Source organism: Heptranchias perlo, chromosome 1, assembly GCF_035084215.1.
Source record: "Heptranchias perlo isolate sHepPer1 chromosome 1, sHepPer1.hap1, whole genome shotgun sequence".
Classification (NCBI taxonomy): Eukaryota; Metazoa; Chordata; class Chondrichthyes; order Hexanchiformes; family Hexanchidae; genus Heptranchias; species Heptranchias perlo.
Window position 1 is genome coordinate 181,331,225 of NC_090325.1, and position 18,386 is coordinate 181,349,610.

Sequence of the window (18,386 nt, forward strand, 5' to 3'; positions counted from 1 at the left end):
CTGGCAAGAGCCAAACAGAATGGCTTTGGTCTTGTCAATATTGAGCTGCAGAAAATTTTGGCTCATGCATGACAATGCAAATATTGGTTGCACCCACGGATAGCAGAAGAAACCAGTGAAAAGATAGGACAGACACTAGTATCCATATATAAAAATTCACGAGAAAAAGGAATAGTGCCAGAGGACTGGCAAACAGCAAATGTAATTCCTATCTTCAAAAAAGGAGATAGAACTAATCCAGGGAACTACAGACCAGTTACCTTAATGGCAGTGGTAGGAAAGATACTAGAATCTTTGAAAAAAGATCAGACATGGAAAATATAATAAAAAAGCAGGATTTCTAAAAGGAAGGTCATATTTAACCAACCTTACTGAATTATTTGAAGAAATAACAGAAAGAGTGGACAAGGGAAATGTAGTGGATGTGGTCTACACAGACTTCCAAAAGGCCTGTGATAAGGTGCCACATAAGAGACTCTATGACAAAGGGCATATCATGTGGAGTCAGAAATCAGGTAGCAGAATAACTGACAGATAGCTACAAAACAGAGAGTAGGAGTTAAGGGTCATCCCTCCTTGTCAAGATTTATAAGGATATTACTGAAAGTGAGAGGATGTAATTATCAGGAAAGATTGAACTGGCTGGGGCTTTTTTCTCTGGAAAAGAGAAGACTAAGAGAAGAATCAGTTTCCACTTGTGGGTGAGTCCAGAACAAGGGGGCATGAATATAAAATAGCCACTAACATAGTATTACATAGTATTTACAACACAGAAACAGGCTATTTTACCGATCAGGTCTATGCCGGTGTTTATGCTCCACATAAGCCTCCTACAACTGTACTTCATCTCACCCTATCAACATATCCTTCTACTCCTTTCTCCTTCATGTACCAATCTAGCTTCTCCTTAAATGCATCTATGCTATTGGCCTCAACTACTTCATGTTCCACATTTTAACCACTCTGAGTAAAGAATTTTCTCCTGAATTCCTCATTGGATTTATCAGTTTATTATATTTATAGCCCGTAGTTTTGGACTCCCTCACAAGTGGAAACATCTTCTACACATCTACCCTATCGAACCCCTTCATGATTTTAAAGACTTCTATCAGTCTTCTCTTTTCTAGAGAAAAGAGCCCCAGCCTGTTCAATCTTTCCTGAAAGTTATAACCTCTCAGTTCTGGTATCATCCTTGTAAATCTTTTTTGCATCTTCTCCAGTGCCTCTATGTCCTTTTTGTAATATGGAGACCAGAACTGTGCATAGTACTCTAAGTGTGTTCAAATAAACAGATCAAATAAAGAATTTAGGAGAAATGTCTTTAAAAAGAGAGTGGTGAGATTGTGGAACTAGCTGCCACATGGAATGGTTGAAGCAGATAGTATTGATTCATTTAAAAAAAATATTTGTTCATGGGATGTGGGCGTTGCTGGCAAGGCCAGCATTTGTTGCCCATCATTAATTGCCCTTGAGAAGGTGGTGGTGAGCCGCCTTCTTGGCCTGCTGCAGTCTGTGTGGTGATGGTTCTCTCACAGTACTGTTAGGTAGGGAGTCCAAGATTTTGACCCAGCGACGATGAAGGAACGGCGATATATTTCCAAGTCGGGATGGTGTGTGACTTGGAGGGGAATGTGCAGGTGGTGTTGTTCCCATGTGCCAGCTGCCCTTGTCCTTCTAGATGGTAGAGGTCGCAGGTTTGGGAGGTGCTGTTGAAGCCTCGGCGAGTTGCTGCAGTGCATCCTGTGGCTGGTACACACTGCAGCCATGGTGCGCCAGTGGTGAAGAGAGTGAATGTTTAGGGTGGTGGATGGGGTGCCAATCAAGTTGGTTGCTTTGTCCTAGATGATGTCAAGCTTCTTGAGTGTTATTGGAGCTGCACTCATCCAGGCAAGCGGAGAGTATTCCATCACACTCCTGACTTGTGCCTTGTAGATGGTGGAAAGGCTTTGGGGAGTCAGGAGGTGAGTCACTCGCCGCAGAATACCCAGCCTCTGACCTGCTCTTGTAGCCACAGTATTTATGTGGTTGGTCCAGTTAAGTTTCTGGTCAATGGTGACCCCTAGGATGTTGATGGTGGGGGATTCAGCGATGGTAATGCTGTTGAATGTCAAGGGGAGGTGGTTAGACTTTCTCTTGTTAGAGATGGTCATTGCCTGGCACTTGTCTGGCGTGAATGTTACTTGCCACTTATCAGCCCAAGCCTGGATATTGTCCAGGTCTTGTTGCATGCGGGCACGGACTGCTTCATTATCTGAGGGGTTGCGAATGGAACTGAACACTGTGCAATCATCAGTGAACATCCCCATTTCTGACCTTATGATAGAGGGAAGGTCATTGATGAAGCAGCTGAAGATGGTTGGGCCAAGGACACTACCCTGAGGAACTCCTGCAGCAATGTCCTAGGGCTGAGATGTTTGGCCTCCAACAACCACTACCATCTTCCTTTGTGCTAGGTATGACTCCAGCCACTGGAGAGTTTTCCCCTGATTCCCATTTAAGGGGAGACTTGGTGCATACATGAGGGAGAAGGCAATAGAGGAATATGAGGGCAGGATGGGATGAGGTAATTAGAGTGGGAGGAGGCTCGTGTATAGTATAAACACCGGCATAGACCAGTTGGTTCGAATGGCCTATTTCTGGGTGGTAGAAACAGGAAAGAAACAAGGAAAATGCAGGAAAAAAGATCTAGGAATAGATGCAAAATGCTGCTACAGTATTAATATGGAGCTCTTTAGATGCACTTCCATAAACAGTACACCCTAACAAACTGGTTACCCATTTAATATGGGACTGAGTGCTATACTGACTTAAATGCAGGAAATTGTATGGATATCGAAGTTATGTAATTAGGGCCTAATTTTAATCAAAGTAGTTGGAGCTCTGGTGTCAGTATAAAACCCAAATGGAAAATTGGATGGGGACACTAAGTGAGCGGAAATCTTGCGTAACACCCATTGTTCTGATTAGTTATGCCCCCTTTGTACCTGCTATTTGGGTATAACTGAACAGAAATCTACGTGTGAAGGCTGTAACAAGATGGGAGGTGTTTAGATGGTAATTTTTGCATCAAGTAATAGAAGAGGAGACATACAGGAAAATAAAATGGTACAGTCTTGTTACTTGACCCAAGGAAGCGATGCTATTAAATAAGCACGTATTGCCATACACTGTGATAGTATATATTATAAAAGAAATATGAATTAATTTGTAATAAAAGTTACAATAAATTAGTGTTGTAATATTTTGTTTGGAGTTACTGTTTGATTTCTGAGTGGCAGTCCCTAATGTTTTGAATGGACATTTTGAGGTGGTTGCAAAGACCAACTTTTAGGATGGATAACTGATGATGTTGGGTTTGCTTCTTACAGTTTTACTCTTTGCATTAGAATATGAGCAGTGCAGTCACCATCTTTTGGTTATTCTGTACCAGTATTATTTATTAATGTTGGCAGCTGGCGGTACCATCTTATCTTTTTGGTAATGAGATATTATATCGATTATTGAAATTATGAACCAAATATTTGAATCTGCAAAACATTCATGACTCATAGCTAATCAAAAATGGGCAACTAGAGTTATGTTTATGTGATGGTGCTTTCTTGACTATATGGAGCTGACTAATTAAAACTCTAAATAACTCATGACCTAACAACTGTCGATCAATCCAAACTAAGGAATCTCACCTTACTGAAAGCACTATGAAGCAATGCTCACTGAAACCAGAATTACAGGGGCCACCAATTACATACACTAGCTTTTTAACTACCCCATGAATTGCACCTGAATGACCTTGTACTCTCCTGGGAAATGTGTGAATGTTACTGTGCAGTTCTTACAGTCAATCGCTGGAACATCTGATTTGCTGTTAATTGTGCTAATTTTTAATTATCAATTTTTACAATAGTAGAAATGGGAAAAATAATTGTACAAGATAAAAGTCTGCATTAAGAAGTACCGAGAAGTGATGAATGCTGACGACCTATTATTAAATTGTATGATGCTGCCTGGGTCTCGTTTAAACAAGAGTTTTGTTACTCTTTGCTATATGTTCTATATATTGACAAAAAAAAGTTTCATTATTTTTGGCAATAACCCTGAAGATGTTCACTCTTCCATATTCAGAACTGATGATTATTACCACATCATTTATATAGGTATGCTGAAAACCACTCTGATCCATGACTAAACTAAAATAACCACAGCATGAACCGAGTATCTTCATCTAAATTAATTTATAAAATTCACAAACTGTGCAAGAAAATGCAGTGCAGGCACAATGCACATCAGAGTTACAGAGTATATTTGGCAAAGATAGCTGCTGTAATGGTGCAGTGAGCAGCAAACTGTCCTACCCTGCTGCAGTTTGGGTTTGAATTCATCCTAGAATAATGTGTTGAAAGTCTTCTCTGGCCGTAAGAAAACCTTGACGAAATGGGGTTTGGGCAGCATTAACCATTCGTAGACGGGATTAACCCACACCGTCAAACTAGCACTAACTAGTATTGCTAATCATCAGTCTCATTCATAGATACTAAAAAAATTACTTGTGCGTGAAATGTAGTTAAGTAGAGTCCAAACTTTTTGACTTTGAGGGCCACTTAGCTGCAGGTCACATATAAAGGTAAATCCATCAATTTTGTGCTCCCAACAGGAAGCACATTTGAAGAGAGCATGGGTCAGAGATAGGACTACAACATTGTAGCCCTGATACTTTGAATTCCCTTTGAGTGTAGTTTCCTGCTGCGAACATAAGATTGGTGAATTTACCCAATAAATATTAAATCCAAATTCCTATTAATCTCAAATTGCTGATATAATAGAACTTCATGTTCTGATTTAGAATTTATCTATCAATGAGGCAAAGCACTTTCCAAAAGTCCAGAAAATTCAAACAAGTTATATCACCAAATAAGAAGTAAAGCCACAAATAGTACAGTGCTGCCTGGGTTCAGGGGCCACATGTAGTCCACAAGCTGTAGTTTGGAAACCTCTGCTGTAGGTTCTTTTAAGGTTGAGGCACATTTTTAAGGACCCTTCGTGCCCTTCTTCCAACACAAAGTTGCATGAATGCAGAAAGCCCAGTTATATGTGTTTATGGAATGTTCCCTATGTGGTTGTGCATGTTTTGTGGAAAGCCCAGTTAATCAAGAACTTGTCACTGACAGGTCAAATAACTACATCAAATTCTAAAGTTGATCTGATACATGAAGTTGTCTGAATTTATCACAGTTCTATACCAGGTTGAATGCTTCATTATGATGACCATCAATCCAGTAGAACAGGGATGGGTTGAAAATGAGGGGGTTGTGCTTTGATGTAGATATTGAAGAATTAATGTTGTGCCAGAATATTAATTTCAGAGTTTAGAATCCAGCTCATAATTTCACAATCTAGGTTTCAAATGAAAATGTAAAATTTGTACTGCATTATAGAGAGACATTCCAAACTATCTATTTTGGTTTGTGCTTAGATTGGAATTATGGAATTTAGGATTCAGTTACATTTCTTGCATGACAACTGTTGGAGTATCCAATTGGAGACTTGCTGCATTGTGTGCTGTGATTTCACAGATGAGAATTACAGTTGTGGCTCAAGCTTGTTACTTAGGTTAAGATAGTTTCATGATTATCACTAAAATTCTCCTGCATATGAGTTACATAATTATTATTGGAATATTGTATAATGTGCAGTAATGGTGGAGATTAGGATAGGGAGTTGCTGCTGCAACAGCATTATGCGACCAGATATGCCTGGAATTATTAGAGCTCCTTATTTTTAGAAATATTTTTGTAAAGTTTGCAAGAGGGTAGGTTTATGTCCATGGGTGAATTATTTTTGTATTTCCTGCCCCTTTACCTTCCAAAAAAAACTTCTGAACATTCAATGAAGTAACGTAATAAGCATATTGCACAAAATTACGTAAAAGTTTATGGCACAGAAACAGGCCATTCGGCCCAACAGGTCTACGCCGGTGTTTATGCTCCACACGAGCCTCTTCCCACTTTACTTCATCTCACTCTATCAACATATCCTTCTATTCCTTTTTCCTTCATGTACTTATCCCGCCTCCGCTTAAATGCATCTATGCTAATCACCTCAGCTACTCCATGTGGTAGCGAGTTCCACATTTTCACCACACTCTGGGTAAAGAAGTTCATCCTGAATTCCTCATTGGATTTATTAGTGACCATCTTATATTTATGGCCTCTAGTTTTGGACTTCCCTCAAGTGTAAATATCTTCTCTACGTTTATGTTATAGAACCCCTTCATAATTTTAAAGACCTCTATCAGGTCATCAAAAGGGTCAATCAGACTTACTGAAGAATGTTTAAAAAATAGATTATTCATACTCATTGATCTTCCATTAGAGTTTTGGTAAGAGTCAAGACCATATATTAGGACATGTTACCATATCTGACTGGCAATTCCATAATATTGGAAACATTAGTAATTTCGTGGTTGGAAGTGGCCTTTCTGGGGGCAAGATTACTACACAGTCCATGGTAGATACCGGCATTGTGTTTCAAAGCAAACAAGATGAGAATTCTCAATGAATACAGACACTTATAAGGGGATTCTACAAGAATCCACTCAAGGAGGAAGTGGGCCAGTTTCTTTTTATTGTACTGGCATTTTTTTAAATGAATATTATCTGTCTCCAAGGTAGTGGCGCCCCCCCCCCTCTGTACGTGCCCCTTTAGTCTCTCACTCAAGCTGACTGATTTCCTTCCTACCCTCTCTTCTTTCCTGTGTGCTGCATTGGGGGTTTCACCCAAGCTATTCTCTATCTCACATTGGGCCTCTCACCTAAGCCAACTCTTACTGCTCCCTTCTGCAGGTTTGTTTGCATTGAGCTGAGAACAGGCTCTTAGTAGATTAAAGTGCTCGGTGTGGGTTCTGAGGTTTTGCCAATCATATGTCAGCAAATAGATTAAAGGAGTTTTTTTTGCTACTTCACGTCCCAGGTGAGGAATCCTGCCTGTTGAGAGACCATATTGGAAATTTAGTTATGCATTGCTTGTGATTTTTCTGATGGCCAGAAAATTGTGAGCAATATGAGATTGAATTATCAATGTATGCTCCGGGGTGAGGTGCCTGGCTAAAAACGCAAAGTTGGAAATTACTCTAAAAGTGCACACTAAGTGCTTTAAACAACTTACACACTGGCTGTCATTAGGAAGAGGTCAAGGAAGGAATAAAGGAAAGGTCACAGCCTCAATTCCCTTCCATTCTCTCCCCTTCAGTCTTTCCAGACACTCTTGTTCCTTTACACTGCCAGATCCCAGGCCTCTCAGCATTGGCAGACTTTTGAAATGCCACACTCAGTCATTCAATATCCCTAAATTGCCTTCAATCATGATGTTCCCAGACCTCAGCTACTGGACCCCAGCACCCATCCCAGTACTCCAAGGCTTTAGGAGCTCCTTCCCAGCACCACCACATACCAGCACCCACCAGTAACAGACCATAAGATCCTCCTCCCAGTACTCTCATATCCCACTGTCCCCTGACCAATTCTTGCATACCTCACAAATGCATTTTCCGCTACTTACAGACCTACACAACCCTCTCCCAAAGCCTCAGATACCCTATGATGCCCCCCCCCACCACTGCTTCCAAACCATCAGCTTCTTTTCCACAGTTTTTCCAATTTCTATGCTAACAAGCATACTCACAAAACTCAAGTCCAAAAGTACTGTTAACACTGCCACAGTATTATGTAATCAAAATGCAATTTCACTTAATAGTCATGTAAATCAGTGCGCTGATAATATATTCTATGTTACATTACATAAAACGTGCATCCTCCAAATCAGTGAAAGCAATGCCACAAGACATCCACTTTATAAAACCCTGTTTCCTCCATCTTCCCATAAGCTGCTCCATGGGAGATGGCTGGTACTTGTTTACATTTCTAGCTTCTACCCGCATTGGTAAAACTGACTAAAGTAGTAATCAAATATCAGGAAGTAATTTCCATTTGCTAAGCATCTAAAAGCAATCTGTAGGGAAAATATTAGGACTTTGTTATCTTTTGGTTTATAGGTCAAAGGTTTGCCGTGGTAATAAACTGATTTAGAAAATGGTTTCAGATTTTAAGGTCCAACTTCTGCATGTTTCTTAAATTGCAATTAATATGCTATATCATGGGTATTTCCTCCATACTTGACAGCTACTTAGTTGAGCTGGGCTCTTGCTGATGTTTCTAACTGCACAATGTGGTCTTCTGTGTGATCAGAAAGATTTTTAGTATCAGCTTGTCTTATGGGCATTGCCACATATGGAATGGTTTCCAAAACACAGTGCTGGCACAGAAGGTAAGCTCATCGTCAAGGTTTTCTCAAGGAAACTCATCAATCTATTGTATACAGTTGGGATAGTTCCAAAGCATATTAAATTGCCAGATGATGCCACACAGTGAGTTTCATTCTGTGTAACCTGCTGGCCATGAAAATTAACAAATAAAAAATAGGGCTAATATGACATAACATGAGGGAATGAGTTTCCACAACACTTATACTTGTCAGTGTAAAATCACAAGGCTTCTCCATAAGCAGGCCAAGATTATGTATTAGTTATGACTGTGGCCTTCATCTACCAAGAGAAGGATCTGTTGCAATGCAAGTAAGAAAACTAAACTGTGTTTACTGCATTATATAAAATAATGGACAATTGCTGATGAATCACAGGTGTATCCGCCCTCTGAAAGTATTTGAGTTTGTACAGGAACTTGTATATGCGTATGTCCTGATACTTTTAATCCAATTTTCTGTGTTTTTTATCCAATATTCTGTCTTTTTCTCCTCTAAGGGTTAGGGTGTCTCTCCCAAATGGCCTTTCTTTAGGTATGAGCCTAGACAGTGAATATGGGCTGGCTATTGGATTGTGCAATTACCACAGCTGGCCCCATTCCTACGCAGACCCAGTTTGATCCCAAATATACTACTTTCTGTAAATTACCTCCAAATATCCATTAATGTATCTTTCCAAACTGTGAATAATTGTGATTTAATTTACTCTGAGGCAACCTTCTTTTTAATGCTGTGACTTTAGCCCGTTAATTTGGCGTAAAACATTTTTTTTATCTTGTACTCATGGGTTTGGTCATTTATGTTTCCTTTACAGAGTGATCGAATTCTTATTAAAGGTGGGAGGATCATCAATGATGACCAGTCCTGTTATGCCGATATTTATCTAGAAGATGGAATAATAAGGTAAGCATTGAGGCCAAGCTTACAAATGGTTGTGGTATTTTATGGTAGCGGGTGCAAATGAATTTGTATTGCCCAAAGTAAATTGCTAAGAAATATAAATCTAAATAATAATCTTGAAGATGTGAAATATTGTGGATATTAGCAATGGGTAGGGAGTACATTACAGGCCTGTGTGCACACTGAAAACCTAAGCCTGAACCAGCATCTAAATTCTGATGGTCATTTGCAAAAATAAGCAGGTTAACTCCTCTGTTAAGACAGTGACGGAGGAACATAAACATGTTAAGCTTTCAGCTGCCAATTTTACCAACAGTAATTTCCAGCCTTTCACGTGTTATTTAGTTTAATTGGGTTGGGTTTGTGGTTAGATCTAGGCTTATTTGAGATTGCTTTTCATTGCTGAAAATGTAACCTAATTTTTTTTGTGATGAGATGTTGCTGAAGAACTAGAATCCTTGGTGGAGTTGTACAAGGCGAGCAAGAAGTTTTTTGTTAGGCTGGCACCGTTTTGGTTTGATTTTTCAAGTCTTACAACAGGAAAGTGAACCATGTTACAGTGTTAGGATAAGCTAGGGCTATTCCTTTGGGTAACATAACTGGGTCAAGTTCAGATAGTCCTTGATACCTGCTGCAAACCTCCAAAAATCACTAATAATCCACTACTTCAGCCCATCTGAGACATTTTTAAAATCAACTAAATTGTAAAGGTTTTGAATTAATATGAAAGATCTTTCGAGAATGTGTAACCAATGAGACAATAATATGCACCTCAGTAATCCACAGTCATAAAAATACCAACACACGTGTGAGAACTGTTAAATAATGCTCGTGCCAACTCATGAGTAAAGATCTTTACTTTGTGAAGACGACGTTACACCATTTTGTTTTTAGTTTTTCTCCTGAAGATACTGACTCTCGCTGGGGTACAGTTGCAGGGGCACACTGGTTCTTTCCCTGAGTGGCCTGTCTTTATGCACGAGTCCAGACAGCAGGTTATTCAGAGGGCATCACAGTTGCTGTGCCCTCACCTAAAATCTACACACCCGCACTTCCAGCAGCTGCGACTGGATAGTAATCAGAACCCGGAACTTCGGTTGAGTTTTTTTTTTAAACTTTTCTTTAGACCAGGGACACTGAAGCTAATTGTTGTGCTATAATTTCTCTCTTGGCTGAGATCAGCTACCTTGGTACAGCCCAGAGATCCTTTCTTTTTCTAAGAATTTTTTTTTTTATTCGTTCATGGGACGTGGGCGTCGCTGGCGAGGCCGGCATTTATTGCCCATCCTAATTGCCCTTGAGAAGGTGGTGGTGAGCCGCCTTCTTGAACCGCTGCAGTCCGTGTGGTGAAGGTTCTCCCACAGTGCTGTTAGGAAGGGAGTTCCAGGATTTTGACTCAGCGACGATGAAGGAACGGCGATATATTTCCAAGTCGGGATGGTGTGTGACTTGGAGGGGAACGTGCAGGTGGTGTTGTTCCCATGTGCCTGCTGCTCTTGTCCTTCTAGGTGGTAGAGGTTGTGGGTTTGGGAGGTGCAGTCAAAGAAGCCTTGGCGAGTTGCTGCAGTGCATCCTGTGGATGGTACACACTGCAGCCACAGTGTGCCGGTGGTGAAGGGAGTGAATGTTTAGGGTGGTGGATGGGGTGCCAATCAAGCGGGCTGCTTTATCTTGGATGATGTCAAGCTTCTTGATTGTTGTTGGAGCTGCACTCATCCAAGCAAGTGGAGAGTATTCCATCACACTCCTGACTTGTGCCTTGTAGATGGTGGAAAGGCTCTGGGGAGTCAGGAGGTGAGTCACTCGCCGCAGAATACCCAGCCTCTGACCTGCTCTTGTAGCCACAGTATTTATATGGCTGGTCCAATTAAGTTTCTGGTCAATGGTGACTCCAGGATGTTGATGGTGGGGGATTCGTCGATGTTAATGCCATTGAATGTCAAGGGGAGGTGGTTAGATTCTCTCTTGTTGGAGATTGTCATTGCCTGGCACTTATCTGGCGCGAATGTTACTTGCCAATTATGAGCCCAAGCCTGGATGTTGTCCAGGTCTTGCTGCATGCAGGCTCTGACTGCTTCATTATCTGAGGGGTTGCGAATGGAACGGAACACTGTGCAATCATCAGCGAACATCCCCATTTCTTACCTTATGATGGAGGGAAGGTCATTGATGAAGCAGCTGAATATTTAATGTTTACCTGTGCTTTGTAGTTATACAAGGGGTGGAAGTGTTTTATTCAGGTTCAGTTACATAGTACCTTTGAATAGTAAGTCACAGTGTGGGGGAAGAGGTTTTCACCTTCACTACCTGGGCGGTAATCTAGTGGAAGTGGATCACCTGCTCATTGTAGAACCCGCCGGATTTTAATCCCATTGATATCAATGAGCGGGTGCTCCACTGCGCCAGATTACCGCCCAGACATTGGAAGTAAAAATGACCCCTCCGGTCAATGCATAACTCTCCACATCTTCCCTGTGACATCAGGGGATGATGCCAACTGAAGACCATGTGCTCCCTCAGAGGGAGAGAAAATTGGAAGCTGCATTTGTACATGCCTAATAGTGCACAGCTTGAGTTGCTGTGAAGTGGTCTCTGCAGTGTTGCATTTGACGTCAGGACATCTTTTTTTTAGTCCCTTTCCCGCCCGACAGACCAGCCTCATTGACAGGCTGGCTGACAGTCGGACGGGAGAAGAGCCAGGAAGCGGATGCGAGCAGGTAAGGCTTAGATGGGGGGGGGTGGGTGGTGGTGGACCGGTCATGGGGGGGGAGGGGATTGGGTCAGGGGTTGGGAGCAATCGGGGGGAGTCGGGAGTCGGGAGTCGGGGAGTGGGGTGCTCCGAGATTGTGGGGGGATGGTGTCACTGTAGGCTTGTTGGGCCTGGGGGCAGCACTCCAGCTCCTCCGGGCCCACAAACAATGCAATAAAGGCACCTACCTGCTGTTTCGGGCCTTTTCGCTTCCTCTCACGTGGCGTGAAGCAGAAGGCCCAGGAATCCTGGCCCTCAGGAGTTAAAAATTAAAAAAAGCTGTAAAAATGGAGGCCTGCAGCCTCCTTGAAAACTTTTGCTGCTGACCCGCCTCCTAAGAGCGGGTTGGTCGCTCACCCCTCGTCCCACCTCCGTTAAAACCGGCAGTGAGTAGGTTGGGGGCAAGTTGGGGTCAGGCTTTAGTTTTTTTTACAATTTTTACCTTCCCACCTGCCCCCAACCCATCCGTTCGTGGGGTTAAAATTTAGGCCCAGGTGTGAGACCAATTGGAGAATGGAGTTTTACACTCCTTTGTGTTTGCACTAGCTTACCCTATATTGAAATTTGTGTGAAGCCAACTTTATAAACTTTAAAAAAACTCAGCTCACATAGTTCATTTGGCCCACCCTTAAGTTTCTAGTTTTAGAAAGAGCCAAACCATTGCTTTGGCTGTTTTCTAACATTAGAAATTGTACCAGCAATTGGAGGCCAGTGAGCAGAGTTCAGCATGCTTATTTAAGTACAAATGTACAGAACTCTGTTTTGTCCGAGCAGATAGCAGAGAAGGCAAGGTAGAATAACCTGCTACCTGCTCACACAGCGTTTAACGCCATACCAATGTTAAATGAAGAGGTGGTCAGCTCAAGAGCCATAGGTCTGAGGCAGGTCCTCTTATTTGATGGAGAAACGAGATGTAGCTTGGGGAGACATAAAATAGCGGGCAGAAAATTAAATAAACTTAAAAATGTGAAAACCTAACTAAATAGGATTCACTGTATTTTGGTGCAGGTCCAGAGAAAGTATTTTATTTATATCTATAATATTAAAAATCTTATTCCTGAGTGCACTTCTTGCCTGCACCACTCGACTTACTTTTGTTATATTTTTAATGTCAACTTTCTCCTATTATATATTTCTGTGTCCACTTTTATAATGTTATTCACCTTTGTAAATGAGTCACACTATAATTACACAATCTGACCACTTTGTGCCCAGTGTATGAACATCTTTACAGTCCCTCTCTGGGAATGTTAACAGCCATCGCTCCATCCACCATCTTGTTTTTTGTTTCGGATAAGTTTTTGCTTTAAATTTCAACTTTGCAACACTTTTAAATTTTAATTTTTATCCCTTATTAACCTCGTGGCTCCCTTTTCCCCTGCAAAATTAAACATTTAATTGGATTTTTACCTCTGTCTACTGTGAGACTTGTTGGCAGCATCCTTGACTAACAGCTTCATTTAAAATTAACCTTTTAATATTAAGATATAAGACACCTGCAGCTCGTTGTTGCATTTTAATGTTTTTTTAAAAAATCTTTTAAACCACCACTGAGCTCCTGTGTGCATGCCTGCCTGCCACTCCACTGACTATGCCTGACCTTTGTCCTGGTTCCCAATGCGGCTACCCCATAATGTCGCATCCCTACCACTTACTGGACTTGGTCTGCCCCCCGGCCTGAAATTCGGAGAGTTTTTCGCGTCCTTGTCTGCCGTTTCAGCATTCTACAGCACATGATGTAGTCTGCCTGCTTGATACCCGCAGCCCCTGGCAGTGTGTCATAATAATGCGTCGCAAGATGGGCTGAGAAAATAGCTGGCAAAAGAATTGTGTATGAACACGATTTCAACCAAAATTAACAATTGCATCTTCCTTTAAATCAAAACCTACATCCTTTGTCAACGGTGATTGTTTATTTAAGATTATCTTTGAAAGGGATTCTGAATTTTGTGCTAGAATATGTTATAATTTGTGATCCTTTTTATCTCCCAGACAAATAGGGGACAATCTAAATGTTCCCGCTGGTGTGAAAACCATTGAGGCAAATGGCAGGATGGTTATCCCTGGAGGAATCGATGCAAACACTTATTTGCTGAAACCCTACATGAACACCACTAGTGTAGATGACTTCTTTCAAGGAACAAAGGCAGCCTTGGCAGGAGGAACTACGATGATAAGTAAGAAATGTACCTTCCCTCCCCCACCATTCTCTCCAGTGGAGCATCAGTGTGTTAATGCATGACACTGAAATGAGAACCCTCTGTTCAGTAAGTTACTGGTGCATGCTAACATCATGTGACATATAATCTAGTTATAATGGATTACATTAATGGCAGTAATGCACGGTGCATCTGCTGCTCGACCTAATGATATTTCTTTGAATCAAAATTGTGAGAAATAACCACAGCAGATTTACCAGCAAATTATGAGCTGATTGCTAGGTTAATTATTGTACTGTGGTTGGAATAAAGTGCTATTTTTGCAATTATGTTATTCGTTGGAGTTAATTCAAGTGAAACACTTTTTTATGTCCCTCAAAGCTGATAATGCACCAATGCCTTGCTTTCATTTATTTCCTTCTCTGCTCTCGCTCTTTTTGGCACATTGCTGTCTTCACCTTGTTTTTTCTATTTTGTCCCTGTATTTTCCACTTCCCTGGATTTTTCTTTACAGTTGAATTAAGGGGAAAAAAATGAACTATCAGAATTGTCACAAAGTGCGACATATTATAACGCATATACACTATATTGTTGCTTGTCAGTACTGTTTTGTTTTCGTACTGTAGAAATGTGTCGTAATGATGAATGAATTTGAGAACTCTGTACTCTGAATATAGGCCGTGCTATTCATCATGTCACTACAAGGGCACTGTCCACACAAAAGCCTAGATTTTCTACAAGCGTTTCACTGGGGAGCTAGCTTATCTCCAGCAGAATGCTGAGTTGATCTATTGGCTCCCCACACGCTCCCACCAGTTTCTGGGAATTCCCACCAGAAGTGCCAGGGCCTGTTGAATGTAGGCGGATATATGGTTGGGAATATTGAACCGCTACGCAGATGACGGAATATGACATATTTTCTGTCGTTATCCGCATGGCAGTGCTGGATGGAGTGGAGTGCCTATTTGCCCCTAACATCCAGAGCTGTCTGCTGGAAGTGCGGGGCAGGTCAAAGAAATGAACTCCCCCCCCCCCCCACCTTGCCAAGCTAGACAAATAATGGCATAATGACATTGTTCATCATACATCCTGTCATTTCCACCTTCCTAGCTGCTGTAGTAATGCAGGCGTGCTTGCCTGGAATTGTTGACCTAGGCAGAAGTAGCCTCTTGGAAGAAAATGCTGCAGCTTTGATGGGGTGTCCTTGTAATTGATTATAAATTTTTTGTTTGCTGCAACAATTCCAATTTTTTTTTAGGATAGCTGAAGCCTTAACCAGCACTTTACCTTTCACTTTCCCAAGGGAACAGGTGGCCCTTTTGAGTAACGATAATTGATCACTCTGGGATTGATTACCATTGTTTTGTGCACTATTGCGGCCTTCACTAGGCCCACAATGGAATCTCCACCTGCTCTTAGTAGACCCAGGTTCTGCTGGGCTTATCCAGGCACTTTGGATGGAATTCCTAGGTCAGCCCAAGAACGTTGCTGGGAATTCTTTCACAACAGGCAGAAGAAGCACCTAGTCCAGGAAGCACAATTTGCTGGTGGTAAGGCAGAGAGGGGTGTAAATCTTACAGATTTGAGTTCTACCCCAAACACTCTCTTTCCCCCCCCCACCCCCACCCCCATCAGAATTACTCTCCAATTCTGCAAAACTGATTACACAATTTCTATTCTATGATCTTTTCCGACTTAGAGATTTTCAATGTTTCTAAATTAAAACTTGGACATGTGTGTTGTCATAAACATTGGTGATGTCTTTTGTATTGTGATGATCTTCCATTCCTCCATAAACTTAAGCCTATCCCTATAACCTCCTCCAGCCCTACAACCACCCCAGAACTTTGCATTCCTCCAATTTGGTCCTCTTGTCCATCCCCCATTTTCTTCACCCCACCATTGGCGGCCGTGCCTTTGGCTGTCTAGGCCCTAAGCTCTGGAATACCCTCCCTAAACCTCTCTGCCTCGCTACCTCTCCTCTTTTAAGACGTTCCTTAAAACCTACAAAGCTTTTGGTCACCTGCCGTAATGTCGTCTTCTTTGGCTCGATGTCAATTTTTGTCTGATAATGCTCCTGTGAAGCGCCTTCGGACGTTTTACTACGTTAAAGGTGCTATATAAATGCAAGTTGTTGTCTCAATTACTAAAATACGGCAAACCATAGTTTGGCTGCTCAGGTGCTCTAAATTATTCTGAGAGATATTCTTCAATCAGAATTAAAGAATGTAATGGCCATTCATCACTGAACCACTCGATTACAATGAAGTCTGCTTCTAGGCCTAATTTCCATTTTGAATATCCTCCTTTGTGTATTGATATGTGAGCTATTCAAAATTTTAATGGAAATATATTTCTAACCTTCAAATTTCCATGTGAGAATCCTTTTGAACTCTTCAGATAATTTCCCATACTTTGAGAACATAATTCTTTCCATGCAAGACTATTTCTCCTTCAACACCTTCTTGGAATTGATCTTTCAGTTGTTAAAACACTCTAAAAGAAGTCAAATTAGCTCATTTAAGAACATAAGAACATAAGAAATAGTAGCAGGAGTAGGCCAATCGGCCCCTCGAGCCTGCTCCGCCATTCAATAAGATCATGGCTGATCTGATCCTAACCTCAAATCTAAATTCATGTCCAATTTCCAGCCCGCTTTATATTTAACCAAAATTAGTGTGAGAAATGGCACGTTGATATCAATATTCACACATTCCTAAGATCAGAAGTCAGCCTTGGTAGCCAAATTGTGTCCAATTATGGACTTCCACTGTCCTATGGTCGGTAATATTGTGAAGCCTTTTAGGTTCTGTGTTACTTAATTTCTTAATCTCTTGACTCGTATGTAATTTTTTTGTTTGTAGTTGATCATGTTGTACCAGAGAAGAATGCTACTTTGCTGACTGCCTTTGAAAAATGGCATGAAGCAGCTGACAACCGATCCTGCTGTGACTACTCCCTGCACGTGGATATTCCTCAGTGGAATGAAGGAATCAAAGAAGAGTTGGAGATCCTGGTACAAGAGAAAGGTCATTACACTTCAAAAAATAACCAAAGTAACTGCCAAGGCATTGCCTGAGGGTCGAGGAGTGGGAGCGACTGGCTGAGACAAGATAGGGAATGATTGGCAAGATGAGTCTCGGGAGTGGGTGGGAGTAGGGGGGCGATGCAAGGCAGGGAGTGAGTGACAGGGAAGAGTCAAGATTTGCACAGAGCTGTAGGCCCAGGTAGTGAGTAATAGGGAAGGTGGGGTGCTGCGGGGAGAGTGGGTGGGATAGTGGCAGTGTGCTGGCAGACATTATGTAGGTAAGTTACAGCTGTCTTTAATTTTGTATATTTGCTGAGTTGTAAGTCTGAAACACTCATGATGCCGAAAGGAAGCTGTTTTTTTTTGTAATGACGTACTGTTCTTCACAGCAGGAACACTGAACCAGTAAGAAAGAAAAAGTGATTTATTTTTTGTACTATCTGATTGCCTGTTTTTTTCCCCAATATTATTATTTTCACACAAAGGGTGGTAGAAATTTGGAACTCTCTCCCCCAGCAGGCTATGGATGCTGGGGCAATTGGGGCTTTCAAGACTGAGATAGATAGATTTTTGTTAGGTTAGAGTATCATGGGATATGGAGCAAAGGCAGCAAATTGGAATTGAGATATCAATCAGCCAAGAGGGGCTGAATGGCCAACTCCTGCTCCTAATGTTCCTATGTTAATGAATCAGAAAGCTCAGACAGGAGCCTACTCTGAACCAAACAGAAAGCTTCCACGTGAGACTTCAGATGGAAGGGCCACCACCGACGCAAAATATATTATGAAGATAATTTGGGGAATGTTTAATTGAAGAGGCTGAAAACAAACACTTTTCTGTATTTTTCCTGCTTGCTATACCTGAAACTTGAAGACAATAGTTGTGCAACTGGCTGTCTAATTATAATATTTTACTACTAACCACTGCAGTTATGCATAATACAGATTACCCTAGATTAAGTAAATGGAAATAATATAAGATTTTTAGGAATAGGAAAAAGTTATCCGATGTTACAACAGTGACTTCACTTCAAAAAGTACTTAATTGGCTGTAAAGTGCTTTAGAATATCCTGAGGTCGTGAATGGCGCCATATAAATGCAAGTCTTTCTTTCATTCCTTTATTTGGCACAACAAGCTCATCCCTTTATAACTTATTTCAAACCATCCACCAACCTTCTTACCGTACCCCTCAATGCCAGTTCTCTTCAGGAACACATCCAGTGCTCTTGAACCCAT

The 18,386-nt window shown here is 41.4% G+C and overlaps 1 protein-coding gene across 2 annotated transcripts in view; it reads left to right on the plus strand.

Moving 5' to 3' along the window:
* The window catches only part of LOC137328465 (dihydropyrimidinase-related protein 1-like), a 48,598-nt gene that overhangs the window by 4,395 nt on the left and 25,817 nt on the right, over nucleotides 1–18,386 (plus strand). For both annotated transcript variants that reach the window (XM_067994340.1, XM_067994339.1), the window contains exons 2-4: nucleotides 9,128–9,216; nucleotides 13,955–14,139; nucleotides 16,986–17,150. In XM_067994340.1, coding sequence (XP_067850441.1) covers nucleotides 9,128–9,216; nucleotides 13,955–14,139; nucleotides 16,986–17,150 — 439 coding nt within the window. The remainder of the gene's footprint in view (nucleotides 1–9,127; nucleotides 9,217–13,954; nucleotides 14,140–16,985; nucleotides 17,151–18,386) is intronic.